Source organism: Clytia hemisphaerica, unplaced genomic scaffold (genome assembly GCF_902728285.1).
Source record: "Clytia hemisphaerica strain Z4C2 unplaced genomic scaffold, Clytia hemisphaerica genome assembly, whole genome shotgun sequence".
Taxonomy (NCBI): Eukaryota; Metazoa; Cnidaria; class Hydrozoa; order Leptothecata; family Clytiidae; genus Clytia; species Clytia hemisphaerica.
This window is the reverse complement of record NW_027103378.1, coordinates 106,435-124,752: the sequence shown is the minus strand read 5'-3', so window position 1 is coordinate 124,752 and position 18,318 is coordinate 106,435. Positions and strand designations below refer to the sequence as shown.

The window sequence follows — 18,318 nt, the reverse complement described above, 5'->3', positions numbered from 1 at the left end:
TACCTAATCGTAATATAGAATTCATTTTGAAATTTATCGATAATTTTATGAGGGAAAGCTTTTTCTTTTTTTGATCAACAAAGCTATTATCTCACAATAAAGTTGCTAAAAATGCAACATATTTTTATTCAGTTTTTTATGAACTTAAATATTCCCATGAGTGCACACAAAATTAATCACTTTTTCCCATTGCAACTTAGGAGCCGTTTGTTTCCGATGATTAGGTACAATGAAACAAATCTAAGCCAGATTGATTCAGCGCCGATAACGCTATAATCTTTTTTGAAAATAATAATAAATAATTTTTTTTTTTTTAATAGTAATTAAATATTAAATTAAAACGTTGCAATATAAAAATTGCTTAAAATACGTAGAGCTAGGAAATTCAAAGTTAAATAATAAAACAATTGAAATCACGACACAAACAAAACTGTCGAAATAGCACAACCTAGCGGGTCATGCCAAACTCAAAAGCATAAACAAAAGCAATGGTAAATACGGTGAAAAAATTAAGTACTAAAATCTATGAAAAGCTAACATTTCAAAATATTGTTATTTAATAAATCAATCTCATCAAACCTAAGGTTTGGTTTAAGTGTTCATGTGCCGCGAATACATGTTACGACTGATCTCGTTAAAGCAAACGAAATTTTTGTTCTGATCCAATTTTTGGTTTGAGACGCGTGAGAATCTGTCTTATCAGCTAGTAGATTAGCTAGCGCTCCAAAGAAGTGCTCAGCCTCTACACCCATTCCACCATTCATGGAAAATATCAACGGAGTGAATGATCCATGATCAACTTTGATAATTCGTCAGCCGTATCTTAGCCTTGCAAAAACTGGCTTGGTTAACCAGGCTAAAGGTCACTGGGAGATTGGTGCATAATTTCAACCGATACTTTGGTTGACTGTGCAACTCGGGGGAGACTGTCAATCAAAAAATATGTTTTTTTAATTTCAAGAAATTTAACTCCTTCAACCCTTGCTCCTTACGGTTTATAAGTTCCTGCACGTGTATTATTTCAGTTTTTCTTAAATTTAATCTGAAAATGGGTCCTATCAGAGATTTGGGAAAAGAGGATAAGAATCGCCGCTGCCGCTCGCTGTTTTCTCATTGTTGACCATTGAATTCGGCGTCGTCTGAAGTCGCTAGGCTAGGGAACAACTTGGCCAAGAAGGTACTGCGAAAAAAATGGCGTTATGTGCAGTATTATAACAGTTCAAGAAAAACTGTCTGAATTTACTCCTTTAGAGGGGTTTCCTACTGATATAAACAACTGAAAAGCAAATAACGATCTTTTGGGGTTTCCACTGACAAAAAAATCTGCTGTTGCATGCTTTATTTTTTGAGAAAAAGATGGCGGAAGCAAGCATGCTAAAATTGGATGTGAAATGGGACCTTTTTATTTTTAGCTAGTTTGCCTTACTGGAAAGTCTTTCAGAGTCAAAATAAAATGGTTTGGGTTGACAAAAGGTTGTAGGTGACTAGCCTAGCTTTGGTTTTTATTGGCACCTTCTAGATCTTTTTGGCACATCCTTCAAAGATAGCTGAAAAATTATATTAAAAAGTGTATTTTTTGTTAGTTAAGTTGAATAAAATTAATTTTTTTTGTGTTGCAAACATAATTTTTATGGGTAGCAGTAAGGTTGATTAAATGACAACCTATATCTTAGTTTTACATGGCAAATCTTCAAACTTTCTTAGCATTTTGATTGAAGATGGGCAGATGGGCAAAATCGACTAAAAATGTTGTTTTTTTTTCCTACAGTTTAGATGAAAAAATAATGTTATCCTAGCAAAACTTGCTTGATGGCAATGGACAATTGATTTTAGATTTGGTAAGTATGCTAAGTTATTATTACATTTTTTTGGGGTTGAAATTTCAAGTTTTTGTATGTAACAGAAAATTGCAATCAAAGTTCTAATATTTTTACTTATGTAGGTAATTTATAAAACTATAACTATGACTCTGACCGGTTTGGCTCTGACCGGTTAGTAGATTGGCTCTGACCGGTTAGTAGATTGGCTCTGACCGGTTAATAGATTTGCTCTGACCGATTAATAGATTGGCTCTGACCGGTTAGTAGATTTGCTCTGACCGGTTAGTAGATTGGCTCTGACCGGTTAATAGATTGGCTCTGACCGGTTAATAGATTGGCTCTGACCGGTTAATAGATTGTCCAGTTATATAAGGTTTATTTCACCGGTTTTTGTCAGTGGTCGGTGGAATTAAGATTTGTTGTTTGTGTTCTGTATTTGTTCATGATAGCTTGCTGCAAAAATCCTAATTCCCATTTTCATTATTATATACTTTCAGGTCAGCAGGTTAGTTACCATCATACTGCCCAGTAACCTAGATCCATGAATTATTTTGTATATCTTCACGTGGTTGGTATACAATGATAATTGGCTTAAAATTTTTCTGAATTTGTCAAGTACAAGGTTCAATATCTTTGCAAACAACAACAAATTCTGCTAATAAGATGGACGGGTGAAAAGCATATTTAACTCAAAGGAAACAACAATGGAATCTGATGTCATGGTTTGTTTGCAGTTGGATTGAGATCTTTTTATCCCTGTTTCACCAGGATTTCTTGCTCGATTACGCAAATAGTCCCAAACAAGACACCAGAATGAGGCTGGACTACAATTACTAGATATGAACCAACCATATCAAAAATGCTTTAATAGAAATTCCAGTTTGGACACTAGACTATTTTCATGCATCACATTATATAATTATTCATCTTATGAAATACTCTTTTCTTGAGCATTGATTAGCAGTCTGGTTATATTCATAATTTTTTTCTCTAAAATTTTATTTTAAAGGGTAAATTGCTTTTTAACTTAGAATCACACCTCTATTGGAATTAGTGAGCCCCCCCCCCCCTAAATCCAAGAGTGACCGATTTTTCATACACTGTTTCACAATATATATGTTTATTTTCCAAGGTGCTTTTAGTGAGGAAGTATCAAGTCAAAAGTTTTTTTATTTTAATTAATTTTCTTGCAATTATTTAAGTAACTTTTTGGAAGCAATAAGACAAATAAAATTGACATAACAAGAATCAAATTAGTCCAGAAAGTTAACCAGTTTATTATTATTATTTTTTGTTATTACAACGCGAACAAATAAAGATTTTTGTATAGTTTTTGTTAAATGTGTTTATTTTGTGTGCTACTATTTTGTATTATATTGCTATTATTTTTCGCTTTGTTGTGTAAACTTCAAAAAGTTCTTACAAAAAAATTCATGATATTTTTGATTTCTTGTCATTGATATCATGAATTGCCATTGTTTTAGTCCTGTTTTTTTCATTCCCTTCTCCTTCATTGTTCTAATATTCAACCAAGCTAGCTCTTTTTATATGGTTGTCAAAACACTTTAGCCCGAGAAGTAATGAAAAACTATATTAGTTTTACCAGCTTCGTTTTGTGTTTGAATGCAATGAATTTTAAATTCTTTACTAGTAATATAATCTGTGACATTGGTTCGAGCATTCCTTGAGGAAAGTATTTTGGCTAAAACTGAAGCTTTTTGGCTCGACCTACACTGTATCCGCCATGTCCAAAATGAAAAGTGCTTATAAAAAATACCAAAATCCCCGATATTAGAAATATTTTTATTTCACTTTCGATATCAACCACGGCTGCCATTTTTTGTTTGTACTTCTAGTCTTGTGCGCATAGAATAATCAAGCGCTCCGATTGGCTCAGAACTAAAACAATCGATCGGGCGCAGATATTTCAATAGAACAAAAGGCTTCCTAGCCTATATTTCTATAGCTGAATAGCGCAATTCTTATCCTCTTTTCCCAAATCTCTGGTCCTATGAACTATATAACTATATTTTTAATTAGTGCGCACTAGAAGTTCAGGAAAAATAAAATAAAAAAGGAAGGTTTTATCCAAAAAGCTTCCGAGCATTAAGTTACATTTATAGAAGTGTAAAGTTCTCTCTTCGATATAACTGTGTGGGTATTTTTAATTGGTTTAACGACTTCTCCTTAATTTTTACAATACCCACGCATCAGCCCTGAGTGATTTGTTTAATACATTTGTACCCTTCCCGACAGAACAAAGAAAAGAAATTATTTATACCTAAAGAGGGGAAATATCGAGAATTACCTAAAAGGGTAGATGTAAAAATTACTTCAAAAATATTATTTTCAAATTCTGATATTTCTTACTACAACAAAAACATCATGTGACGTCATATTCCATTCAAAATTTAAGATTCATCAATCCAAGATTACGTATTTGTAAGATAGCATACTAGTACATCCACATGCTGTGATGTGACGTCATCGACCTTCGTATCAAAACAAAGCAGTTACTATAGATAGTGTTATATAGAGGGTTAAGATAAGAACTGTGTTTCATAGGGCGTTTATAAAAATGAGTATAAAGCATGAGTAACGGATATATCTTCTTTCCGTTTCAATTCTCCCGGTCCCCTGGTGTCTTTACGGTTGAGGATAATCTAAGGGAAGTATCTTTGGATGAAAAAAAAAATTGAAAACATTCAGGAAGGGAACCCATTCACACGATACAGGGAAAGAGTGGAATCAGCCACTAAACGGAATTTCGGAAATTAGGCTCCTTGTCAGGAAATTAGGCAAGATTTCGGAATCGGAAAGTCCGAATCTTTAATGAATCTTAAGTTCTAAAGAAATTTGTATTGGCAGAATTTTGTCTTTGTTTTGCCGGTTTCACGGAAATTTGGGAAAAAATTGACAAAATGACGGAATCGGGTAACCCTTGAAACCCTCCCGGATAAATAAAGTTTTATTTTTAAAGGCATTAATTATTGAGCTTTTAGTTGCCTTCCCACATATAGCAGTTAACAATTTAAGTTTAGAACTCCGTGCATGAAGCCCACACGAAGATATGAAAAACGCTTCCAGAGGAAAGGTTGTATGATTGTATATTTTCCTTTTTCCTCTCCCACCCCTTGGTCTCATACTCTAAATGACTATCTGAAAGCCAATGAGTTCAAAGTTCACATTCTCACAGTGAACCGCTGTTTCTAAACCATTCTTCTTGCTTCCCCTACACGTTTCATCAAGGTAAGAAAGGGGCCATTATTGCACCTGTGTCTAAATGAAGTTCCTACCTAATCTTTCGTTTTGTAAGATGTTTAGCTACCGTGAAAAGCACAGGCCGAAATCATATATCGACATGTGCCGACCAATCCAGATTCTATTCAGCGCACAATCAACACAGGCAAAAGTAACCATAAAAGTAACGACAATCCAAGATCTTGGATTAAGTTCAAAGTTGATATTTTTTGACACACGCGCGATAAAATTTCTATTATTGGTCTTCAGAGGTTGATATATTCTTTTAAAACTCAACCTCTGATACTCTAGCCTATACTAGACGTCACCCGCGTTTTTTACGCAATTAACGTCTATTCCACTTTGCGACTTTTTCGAATGTTTTGAGCCCGGGTTTTCGGGCTCTAAACATTCGATTTTTTGACGTCACTTTTAGATTTCGAAGCTCCTGCAGTAGTGAAAAAATCGAATTTGCGTCAAAGCACTTGAAAGGCTTCTAATTTTCGAAAATCTTCAAAGTGGAACTCACTAAGAAACGAGATGAAAAATCCCGGTTTTTCGTGAGGTACTCGCTACTGATACTCAGGGTAATGTTTAGCCGAATCAGGGACTGAAGGACCCGTAAGCCGAGATATCGAGGGCGAATCAATGCAAAATGAAGTCGATAGTTCACGTACGGCTTTATATCGCCTTTGCCCCTCTAAACAGGCGAGGACATATCGCTGTTTTTACCATCGTCGAACAAAGTGAACGGTGATTTTAGCGACATGTTAACTTTGCTGTATACCGTCTCTCTCGATTTATCTCAAATTCATAAAACTTTAGTATATAAATACATAAACTAAAAATTACTCAATGAAGTATGAAATGTACACATTTGGAAGTTTATCGTGGCTTTGTATCACGAAATTCAAGTTTGGTTACGCTTCGAGAGATTCTTCTCCCATATAAAATATCGATTCGATATCAATCAAACCAATCTTAAGTATAATCAAAGTAAATCATTACCTCGGATTCTTATTTTTGGTAAGTCAAATATATTGAGAGGCTTTTATATTTTACCAGGGACACAGAAGAGTGTACACAAACATTTAGTTTTATTTGCAGATGATTGATAAAAATTGTTTAGAAAGTTTAAAGATAGCCAGGAAAAGGATCATTTTCATTCTGGCTTAGTGAAGTTCAGAGCTAGTGTTAAATGAGAAAGAAGACATACGGCGATTCTTGTTTAGAGTATTCCTGCCGCCCATATGCCGCCAATGTGGCGCCTGTAAGAACGGATAATTTGAAGGGACAAAGGAGAAGGAGAACTACCAGGAAAAAAGAAACTTGAACATCTAAAAAACAACAATAAAGAAAAGTTGTTTTTCTAGTAGTTTAATATGAATATTTTAGTAAGGAAAAAGTTTAAAAGGATTTAGCGATAAGTGATAAAGAGAAAAAAAGGAGTTGAAATGCTTGTCTTTGTTGAATAAATATTACAATAATGGACGTTTCAAAAATAGTTGAACAATGGAGGTGATAAAACTTAAAAGTATCGGTTCACAGCAAATTAAAAGTGAGAAAATCACAAAGACGTACATTAGTTTATAAACAAAGGGAAGGTATGAAAATTATTTCACAATTTTTGTTTTTAGGGTTTTAAAAATAAGACCCAATTTAGAAACGATAACGTTTTCTGTACGTTACTTTAAAGGTTTTTACGTTTAAAGATTATCAGTGGGTTTTTTTGTTACACTCCAGGGGGTAAAATATTCTGGTCTTATAAACCAGATGGGCTATCAGTTTTGAGGGTTATTTTTGAAATCGAGCGAAAGAAGAACAACTATCTAATCGTACTAATATTTTACATGACATTTTTGCTAAGCTTATAAGTTAGAGCAAGGTTTAACAAAGTTTACTTTGTTTCAAAAATGTGGTAAGCTGCAGAGGCATGGTGTTGTGCTACCGTGGTCCTGCACTAAGATTCTCCTGACTTTAAAGTTCGAGAAAATCTTCTGGGATTTTTACGCAATTCTTCCTGAGTAAACCGACATAAGATTGGAAAGGGTGTTTCTCAAAAGGTGCTGAAACTCTTGTGTTTACTTACCAAAATGCTTAAATTTTCCGAAGTACATTTTTCAACTTCCCAAAGTCCTGGTCATTTTTTCCGATAGAAAAATGTCAGTGGAATTTTAGCGCGGGAAGTTGAGTCTTTTGCAAAACGACGGCAGTTCTAGCCTATTTTATATTCATGTTTAAATTTTAAGTCAGGAGCTGTAAGTATTTCAGTTTTGGGCATAAATATTCCTGTTTCGAAATGCCAACGGGAAAGGAAGATCCCCTGTTTTGAATTCGGGATTTTGGGATGTTTGGACACTGTTTACAATTTACTTTGTGGAGACCCTAATCTTGTATAGTATATTTTCTGTGTCGGGACAATCTTCTACCCACTTTTACAACTTTTTTATTTTACTATGATGTATGTGAGCGCTATCAGAATAAGAAACGGGAAACTTCGGGACTGGGCTCGAGCTTGGCGGGGTTGAGATTTTTTGTGTACTCTTTTTCGGCAGATAAGATAAAAGAGGTTGAAGATAAACGATTAACTTGTTTTTGGTTTTGACTACGGTGTCACAGTTGTCATTCTCAGTGGGGTGACGATCTTTTACTCAACAAGCAAATTTTTAGTAAATCTTTCTTGAGCTTTTGATACAGGGGTGGATAAGTGAACATCAGTTGTGTGTACGTACTTGGCTGGCGTCGTTTTTAATCATCCTCATTTTGAAAGATTTTGAATGTTTCTTTTTAGGAAAACGTTCATTGATATCAATCTTTCAATGATTATTCTGATAACAGATCTCGAATTTAACGTCATCAATATATTTCAGGAGCATAAAAATTATTTTGGCTAAGGCTGTTGGTTGCACATTCTAAACCTCCTATATCAAGATAGGAAACTTCATATTTTCTTTTACAAATTTTGTCTCACAGCCCCTGTGGAACTTTCTCCCAAAGTGAGAATGAACATTTCTATCAAAATCCCAATGGGGATTCTATTAAATTCTCTAAATATCCGATGATTGTCATGTGGACCATGTGCAATTTCGAATGAAAATGGGATCATAGTCAATTTCCCAACGGATGGGATCATAGTCAATTTCCCAACGGATGGGATCATAGTCAATTTCCGAGCGGGTTTGAATTTGTTGGGCATTTTCCCAATTCTTTGTCAAATTTCCCAGTAGGCTGGGGTCCATTCGGGTCTGTGAGATGAATGAGTTTTTCCTAGTCAAAGATACTTTAAAACTTTTTTTTAGTATTTATGCTCTAGTTTTGGCTCACATATTTCTAATTAGCTTTAATTTGGGTTCCAAATGAAAATGAAGATTTTGTGAAAGATGGAAATAAGAATAATTTATTGGAACAAATTGAAAACACTAGAATGGGAAATTCTCACCTTTGATAAGGAAAACTTTTTAGTTCAAGCGCTTATTATACATTTTCCTAAAATGTAAATTGAAAAAATGGAAAGAGGAGCTTTACATTCGGACATCAAAGATGTATTTTACAGACCGGAATAAAAAATTCTTGCCCTCATGTCAATCCAACCTTATCAAAACTGAGTTATCCAAAAATGTTGGGAAACCCCGACAGAAGCTCGAGCACTCATTTGAAGATTCATTCACCTTGAATTATCTAAGAGTGAACGGACTTCCAATACACGCTTTTTTTATAAGAATGGTGTAAATCCATTTCATCATGGATATTCTTAACTTTTTTGGGAATATGAATATTTATGATTGAAAATACTCTAAAAAGACATTCTTAGCTTCAGTAGCAAAATATCATGATGGTGATATTCTTAGCATAAACTTAGTTTTTTGGCCATTTTCGTCATGGACATTCTTATAAAGTGTATTCTTACAAAAAAAAGCGTGTAGAAGACGAGACGTAACATAACCAAATCAAACTCATTGGTTAATAAGTTGATCAAAAAAATTCAAGCGAAGAGGAAGGAAGAAAAAGATGAGTTGAGAAAGGAACTAAACGGTCAATTAATTCCTAATCAAAATCCATGTTTCTTTAAAAAAAAATTCAAACAAAGATTCTTCCTTTTCATGTTAAACAACGAAGTTCCGGGTGGCTTGGCGTGTTTAGAAATCATTTACAAAAGGAAGTGTTTTCTTATAAAGGTTCCCGTTTATTCATGCCAGCAGTATATTTTGCTGGGACTTCTTTTCGCATTCAAATAGTCACTACCGAAGGGAGTACAAAACGCTTTATTCAGTTTGATTTAGTTTTTTATACACAACGATTTGAGAATCACTTTCACCCAAATGGCACTAGTCTTACCCAGCTGGCACACAACGTTGTTTCGACGTTTTTCTAACGTTCACAACGTCCATATAACGTTAGAAAAACGTTGAAACAACGTTGTGTGCCAGCTTGGTACCCAGTTCGTGTGAGAAAATTCAAACAGCTAGACTCGATTTCCTTCTTATGATCGACATTTTAACGACATAAATGGTATAGACAAAGTCAATAAAGTATTGGGCTACTGGTTGAGCCGAATTGTATCTGATTGTTGGAGTAGGTATTTGCAAGGACTTAAAATCATACTTACTTTGTTATCTCCGCCTGGAGCAATCAATGTTGAAATGAAAATTTCAGGGTAGAAAGTATTTCCCATTTTAACTTTGGAAATGTCAAACAAAATTTACATTTTTACTCTAGATAAAAAAATCAAACAATGGCTCCATCAAATTTGTTATTGTCATATTGTGCTACCATCTTTGTTGTGTTAATAGCAGTTGCCAACGGAATCAATACCAATGGGAATAACGGCTGGAGAACAGATCCCAATTATGAGCCATGGACCAGTAAGCCATCTTCATTTTTAACTTTCCTGAGGGCCATTTAATTAATTAGCAAACCAACATCATATCCAGTAGAGATGATTCAAAAATTATTGCAAACGTTTACAGTACAGCCAAACATCTGTTAAATTCAAGCCAAAGAGTGTGCGTTTTTCCAAAATTTCCAAATCCTTTATAGAGAAAAATGCGAGCAATTAGAAATACGTTTAAATGCCCGTTTATCTTTTGCCTTTTTCCTCCAGGTTTAGAGGCAAAATTGGAATGTCATTAATTACATAAATGGTACAACACTTAGTTTTATTCAAAGCGTCAATTTCTATTTTCATTCTTACTAAATTAACTTTTTCTTACTTTTAGTGAAGGGGACCTTTCTCCTCGGAACGCCAAATACATGCCAAAAACCAGTCACACCTCAAAACGGGCGCTGGGTGTGTTCTTACACCCATGGTGAGAATGGGCGGTCACTGTGTATTTTAGATTGCCAGCGTGGGTTTGTTGTAGAAGGGCGTCCTTTGATCTTCAATTGTGTTAACGGCATGTGGCGGATGTTTCCAACGCCCGACACCATCATTGAAAACCCATGGGGCTCCTGCATTCCAATTGAAATCTACAAAGCACAAATGAGTATGGATGACTTTAAACGATCATTGGACACACGCACTAAAAGTAACTTTGAAATTCCGAAAAGAGAAGCATCAGAAAAAACGGTTTCACTTGACGATATCGAAAAACTCTTCTTGTAACAAAATATATTTTGATTTTTCCTTCGCCCATTCAAAAGACTGATATGTTGTTGGGTCTGGCAAAAACCAACACATTTGCAGCTTGCATTCAGATTAGAGCTCTAATTTGTAAAAACGCCAAAATACAGATATGAATCTCCTAGGATTGTTTTTTTGAAAATTTTCTGAAAAAAATTATGAATCAAGAGTCATTTTCTAAAAGAAATTTGAAAAAATTTTCTAAAAAGAATTTTACGACACAAAATCAATTTTTCATATCTAAAAAGAACAACCTTGTCGACTGGCCAAATTATTACCGCTGTACTAAATTCAATTTTGACATAATGGTTTGATTCAGTCACTAAATTCATAAAAATCACAATATTACTATACCCTCTCTCACTCTACGACGCGATTTTTCAAGAGAGAAAATTCATTTTAGCTTTGTCATGATTTATTCAATTGTATAATTTCCTAGAAGTAATTTATTTGAAATATATCTCGCGTATATATATCTCGTATATATCATTCAAAATTGCTTTAACTCCCACTTTTCTATCAGGACCATAGTGAGTTTTTTTGGTTAGACTCGACTGTTCATATTTTTTGGCTCTGTTCTTCTTATGCTGTTTATTTAATGTAACATTTGGGTTTTTTTAAGCTTTATACCCGATTTTCAATAGTTTAGTCCTTATAATGCTTGGAATTCTGTCAGATACCCCATTCTCACAGACCCGGTAGGATTTTTTCAACCAGTGGGGATAAAACTAACGGACTGAAACTGATGGGGATTGATATTCCCATATGTTTTATGGCTGGGGATATCAATTCTTGTGTTTTTAGGTCAGATAGTTCAGTGGGGATGGGAAAAATAACATAATATTTTGCAGTCAGGATTGGTTTCTTTAATTATTTTCAGTGGGGACAAAAGTTGAAGGATAATTTTCCTCCGGGGGTGATATTTTGTCCAATTTTTCCAGTGGGAAGGGGTCCCAATGGGTCTGTGAGAAGGGGGTGTTGTCAGGCTTTGGCATTGCTTATATAAATTGTTCTTATTTCTAACGATCCTGAGCCACAATGTTCTTATAGAATTGTTCTTATAAAAAAGGGTGTATATATGTTCATACTTAACAGTGTGCCTCATTATCTCATATTATATAGAAGTAAGAACAAAAGAAAAGAAGGTGTTGGACGGTGAAAAAGAATGCGGCTATTATATTTTGATTTTTCCCAGAAAAGAAGGCGTTTAGAAACGGATGAAACCAATTAATTCTCCATAAGGAATGGGGAGAGAGAAATTCCCACTTGTTTAACACTACACTGTCTACCTACACTTTCTTTTATAAGAACACCCAAAAGAATGTTGCCTTAGAGTGTTCTAGACTTTTTGAGTTTTAAGCCTAAGAATGTTCTTTAACGTGTTCTTATTTTCGCCATTTTTTGAGTATTTTTGTCCCTTTTCTTAAGAAATTGGGTTTGTTAGAGTCTGCGAAGGCTTAAAATGGTCTTAACTTGTTCTTAACATTTTGGCCATCGAAGCCTTATGTTCTTATATAGTTGTTCTCATAAAAAAAGGTGTTATGTATAACGCGGGTGTGAAGAGGGCCCCTCCCTGACACCTGAATTGACCGACGAATCTTTTTGACACCGAAAATAGAAGAAACTTTCGACTTTCACCCACTTTTATTTGTTTTTTCTTTATTATCGACTTTTATTGGGCCCCCAACGGTATGCGTGAATGAGCGAATGGGCTTTTTCACTTGTGTGAATGGGTGAATGGTTCTCTTAGCTAAACTTTTAAACTAAAGCTAGCTATCTAAACTAGACTTTTTCACACCGATCTACATCCAATACTACAGGTAGATTTGAAAAAAGATATACTTTTTGGTGAGAATTACCTTTCCCAAATCAGCTCTTTCAGAATTTTTTATTGAACACTGTTGATTGGGATGGTGGTGTATAGTCACTATAAGTGTGCAATATTTAGAAGAAAACAAATTCCAAAAAGGTGCATCTTTAAAATTTGAAATTCAAATCAGAAAAAGAATAACACGATGATCTTAAAATAAGTCGTTGTTTCGATAGCCTTTACTGCATTATTATCAAGACAAGACTAAAAATGAAATTCTGTAAACTAACTAATGGAGAAAAATTGGTAAATTGCTAAAAGAACTATTAAATACATTTGGGAATAAAATAACTTGTTAGGGTCCTTTTATTTAGCTTACCATTTTTCGACAAATGCTTCAGTTCGTCTTGCCAAACGTTGTAAAGCATCATAATTACTGAGAAAATAATCTAAAAAAAAGTTCAAAAGTGAAGATTGAAAATAAAGAAGATAAACAGAAAATAAACTTTTTATCACGATGCACCTACGCTACCACGCTGGTTGAATGGATATACTAATCTGTTTTGGATTCTTTAATCTAGCTTAACATTTTTTGACAAATGCTCCAGTTCGTCTTGTAAAACCAAGCTACAATCAAGGACTTATATGTTTGAGAAAACCACTTGAAATTACTGATAAAACATTGGATAAATGTCCCCCTCCCCCAAATAGCAATGTTCATTTTGCACGGGGTACTTTGAAGCCTTTGAAGACTTTTTTTTGTAGGGTTTTTGCATCGATCATTACAGCCTCTAAAATTAGTACTTTGGTGTCGAAAACCCCTTTTTTGATGTCTTTTCACTCCAACGGGAAACCTCTTAAGACCTATAAAGCTAAATCTTTTCTTCTTCATTTTTCATCTTCATTTTCTAAAATTTTTTTAATTTTTTTAATTTCTGAATTATCGTTTTTTTTTTCCTTTTACGAACATATACAACCAATAAATCCTTGATACTACTTACAAGACGAACACAGAGAAATAGATAGCTCCTTCCCCCCGCTAGAGGCACTATTGGTACTAAGCTATAAAATGAAATAAGAATTTAAAAAGAAAAAAATTACACTCGTTGAAAAATGGCAAGCAAAACAAAGATTAGTGCACACATTTAAAACAAATCGGCTTTTATTTGCTTACTAATTCACTAATGGTCTAGCGGTGATCATTTCTCAATTAATAAAACAATAAATCGAAAAAAATGTCAACATTCTAAGATAGCGTCATGGAAACTATGCATGTAACTCACGCAGTTAGCTTAAAAAGCGCTAAGGGTTAAAAAAGTGGGATTACAGGTACTGGTATGGTATGAAAATTCACCAATGTGAGAGAAAAAACTTTTGAATCAAAAAATAAATGTGAGAGTGTTTGAAGTTTAGATGCGACCTACTTAGAAACATCGAGCTATTAACTTGTTAACAAGTTGTGTGTTTTTCTGCGACAGAAGCGGTAAGGTCCTAATTTGTCTAAATCCTGACTGAGTGAGGACGACGGTAAATCAGCATTTTTACCGTCCTCAAATTTGAGGGTCAAAACTGTGCGCTATTCCAAATCGCAGTCACTTTACAGTCCTCAAAAGTGCAAATACATAAACTCGCTATTAACGGAAGGAAAGATTTCTCCAACGCTCCAATATATTGTTCTCTTACAAAGTTAAGGCTATCTTAAGCGAATTTCCGGTAAAATTGATGTTTCATGCAAGAAAACGTGCTTAACAACGATGCTATTTCATAATGGGAGGTATGTTTGTCATCAACAACGCGAAATTTGAACAATTACAATCTGGCATTGGTACATGACGTAGGATATTAATTACATAATTAACACAAAGTTCCCTTTACACTAAGAAAAAACAGTGAAACATTGGATTCAAGAGGAAAAACAATTAAAATAATTTCATTTTAATTGATGCCAAGTTTCTGGCATAGTTTCCATAGAGTTTGAATATAAAGATCGATACTTTGACCAATACCAATACCCTTTTCGACCGTAGCCGCCGATTGCCGCGGGCATTTTTCTGTCCACTTTATCCCACAAAAACTGTCCCAGTCCTTTTTTTTTCACCTATAGACAATAGAAAAATGTGTCAAAAAAAGATTGGATCGACTTTAGGGGGATAATTAAATAATTAAGTGGCACGCGCCTGATCGCACGACTACGGTCGAAAAGGTGTATACCTTGACCAATCGAATGAGAACAAATTTACGGTTTTTTACAAGAAGGTCTAATATTTTGCAGCATTTTCGGATATTCTTAACTTTTTGAGAGTTTGGCCTTAAAATGTTGTTATTGACCATCTTTTGGGCGTTTTCTTTTTGCAAAGTTTCAATATGTTCTGAACTGGTTCATCTTTGGCCATCAAAGCCTTGTGCTCTCATAAAGTTTGTTCTTATAAAAAAGTGTGTTCTAAAGGAAAACATCCTCTTCTCTCGCGCGGGAAAACATCTTACCTTAGCAGCCAAAAAGTCGTGGAAACTGCCAGAGGTCAACCCTTTCAGATGAAACTTTCAACATTTATTGAATTTGCAACCACGTCAGATAATTTTATAAAAGCACCCATTATCAACAACACTCCCCGTGCCCAATTTTAGCTGACTGACCGTCTCCCGGGGACCTTGCTCTATTCATTATTAGTTTTAAGATCTTATTCTGAGTCTGAATTTAGTGGATTCTCGCTAAAATGAACTCGTATCATTGGAATCTTTCTAACTCGAACTAACTTCTAATTTCCGTCGATGGAGAAATCTTCGTAAAATATTCTCTCATCCAAAAACTGTACACGCTTTGTTTTATAAGAATGGTGTTTTTCCAATTCATTATGAATATTCTTATTCTTACGATATTCTTAGGTTTGGATCTAAACCCAGCCAAGATCAAGCATTTAGTACATACCTAAGGCAAAGATTTGGCATTTTTGTGGAACCTTTTAGCATTTCTGGGGAATAGTTTGCAATTTAATGATAAAATACTCTTAAAATGTCATTCTATAGGTTCAGTTGCCAAATTCCATGATGGTGATAATATAAACTTTCCATGCGTTCTTAGTTTATGAAACCCATAAACAGATAAAGTTGAATTCCATAATGTAAAGAAGCCTTAACTTGCATAGAAACATGGTAATCGCCATGATAATTATCTGGCATGACTGTTATACAGCATGCAATTAACGAAAATACTTCATAGAAATGTGCTCTTTAATTAAATGGCTTAATTGCTTCATGATGAAACGAAACAATTTTGTTTATGTTCTTTTTTCTTGTTGTAAAGAGAAGTGGGATAAGTTTTGGATGTTTCGTATGAGTTTGACAATTTTGTAAGTTTTTTGGATTGTCTTTGTATTTAAATCGATGGTTCTGAAATTTTAAGATTTGGATTGGAGGTTCTGGAATTGTATTGTTAAACTGATAAATTGTATGGTTCGAACTCGCGATTTTGGTATTTAATGGCAAAATGAGTTACTTTTTCTTATTTGGCACCCCTTCAAAGAGCGCAATTAATTGTTAATCACACTCTTCGATGCAGTGCCAATGTTTACAAAATTGACTTTAATGTTTTTTCTTACATTTTTTTTTTCATCGAACGTTTCATCGAAATCCACTTTTGTTAGAAAGAAAATCTATAAACAACAATAAGAAAAACATAAAGGACATAGAGAGAAAAAGTATAGAACTTTCAGTGTAATTTACTTTCCTAACTGGGAAAAAGTAGTGAAACCCATTGTGCGATTAGCTTGTAATCACATAATAACTCGTACAATTCAAAAATTGCACTCGCTATCACGTGATTACATATACTTATTGTTCAGTTGACCTGACGGTTCTAGAATTGTATGGTTTGAACTGGTGGTTCTTGAATTGTATGGTTTGAACTGGTGGTTCTTAAATTGTATGGTTTGAACTAGTGGTTCTGGAACTGTATGGTTTGAACTGGTGGTTCTTAAATTGTATGGCTTGGACTGGTTGTTCTTGAATTGTATGGTTTGAGCTGGTGGTTCTTGAATTGTATGGTTTGAACTGGTGGTTCTTGAATGTGGTATGATTTTGTATGGTTGAACTGATGGTTCTTGAACTGTATGGGTTTGAACTGCTGGTTCTGAATTGTATGGTTTGACTGGTGGTTCTTGAATTGTATGGTTTGAACTGGTGGTTTCTTGAATTGTTATGGTTTGAACTGGTGTTCTTGTTGTAGGTTGAACTGGTGTTCTTGAATTGTATGGTTTGAACTGGTGGTTTTTGAATTGTATGGTTTGAGCTGGTGGTTCTTGAATTGTATGGTTTGAACTGGTGGTTCTTGAATTGTATGGTTTGAACTGATAGTTCTTAAATTGTATGGCTTGAACTGATGGTTCTTGAATTGTATGGTTTGAGCTGGTGGTTCTAGAACTGTATGGTTTGAACTGCTGGTTCTAATACTGTATGGTTTGAACTGGTGGTTCTTGAATTGTATGGTTGAACTGGTCGTTCTTGAATTGTATGGTTTGAACTGGTGGTTCTTGAACTGTATGGTTTGAACTGGTGAATTGTTGGTTTGAACCTGTATGGTTTGAACTGGTGGTTGTTGAACTGTATGGTTTGAACTGGTGGTTGTTGAACTGTATGGTTTGAACTGGTGGTTTTTGAACTGTATGGTTTGAACTGGTGGTTTTTGAATTGTATTGTTTGAAATGGTGATTCTTGAAATTGTATGGTTTGAAGTGATGGCTCTGGAACTGTATGGTTTGAGCTGGTGGTTCTAGAACTGTATGGTTTGAACTGCTGGTTCTGATACTGTATTGTTTGAACTGGTGGTTCTTGAATTGTATGGTTGAACTGGTCGTTCTTGAATTGTATGGTTTGAGCTGGTGGTTTTGGAACTGTATGGTTTGAACTGGTGGTTGTTGAACTGTACGGTTTGAACTGGTGGTTTTTGAACTGTATGGTTTTAACTGGTGGTTTTTGAATTGTATTGTTTGAAATGGTGATTCTTGAAATTGTATGGTTTGAAATGATGGTTCTTGAATTGTATGCCTTGAACTGGTGGTTTTTGAATGGTATGGTTCGAACTGATGGTTCTTGAATTGTATGGTTTGAACTGGTGGTTCTTGAATTGTATGGTTTGAGCTGGTGTTTCTTAAATTGTATGGTTTTAACTGGTGGTTCTTGAATTGGATGGTTTGAACTGATGGTTTTGGAATTGTTTTGTTTGAAATGGTGATTCTTGAAATTTTATGGTTTGAACTGGTGGTTCTTGAATTGTATGCCTTGAACTTGATGGTTCTGGAACTGTATGGTTTGAACTGATAGTTCTTGAATTGTATGCCTTGAATTTGATGGTTCTTAAAGTGTATGGTTTGAACTGGTGGTTCTGGAACTGTATGGTTTGAACTAATAGTTCTTGAATTGTATGGTTTGAACTGGTTGTTCTTGAATTGTATGGTTTGAACTGATAGTTCTTGGATTGTATGGTTTGAACTGGTGGTTCTGGAACTGTATGGTTTGAACGGGTGGTTCTTGAATTGTATGGTTTGAACTAATAGTTCTTGAATTGTATGGTTTGAACTGATGGTTCTTAAATTGTATGGATTGAACTGGTTGTTCTTGAATTGTATGGTTTGAATTGTTTTTTTAGAATTGTTTGTACTTGTGGTTTTTGAATTGTGTGGTGAACGACCATGCCTCATTAGAAAGGCTTGTGAAGTGTTAAAAAGGTAGTTGTTTTCACATGTCAGGTATCCACCGTTATTTCTTTAAACATATCTTTGTCCAAATTCCGTTGGTTGTTCCTGGCTCTAACTGGAAGGTTTGGCAAAAATTTC

The 18,318-nt window shown here is 34.6% G+C and overlaps 1 protein-coding gene across 1 annotated transcript; it reads right to left on the bottom strand.

Moving 5' to 3' along the window:
* Positions 1 to 16,308: 16,308 nt before the first annotated feature.
* Positions 16,309 to 18,183, bottom strand: LOC136824658 (PAX-interacting protein 1-like). Its single transcript, XM_067080651.1, has 2 exons — positions 16,937 to 18,183; positions 16,309 to 16,813 (listed from the first exon to the last, which is right to left on the bottom strand). Exons 1-2 carry the CDS (start codon positions 18,181 to 18,183, stop codon positions 16,309 to 16,311), a joined length of 1,752 nt encoding a protein of 583 aa, XP_066936752.1.
* Positions 18,184 to 18,318: the final 135 nt, after the last annotated feature.

Coding starts and splice junctions, on each gene's coding strand:
- LOC136824658 (XM_067080651.1), bottom strand. CDS start 18,183: ATGAGGCATGGTCGTTCACCACACAATTCAAAAACCACAAGTACAAAC. Junction 16,814..16,936: donor CCACCAGTTCAAACCATACA/GTATTAGAACCA, acceptor ATACAATTCAAG/AACCACCAGTTCAAACCATA.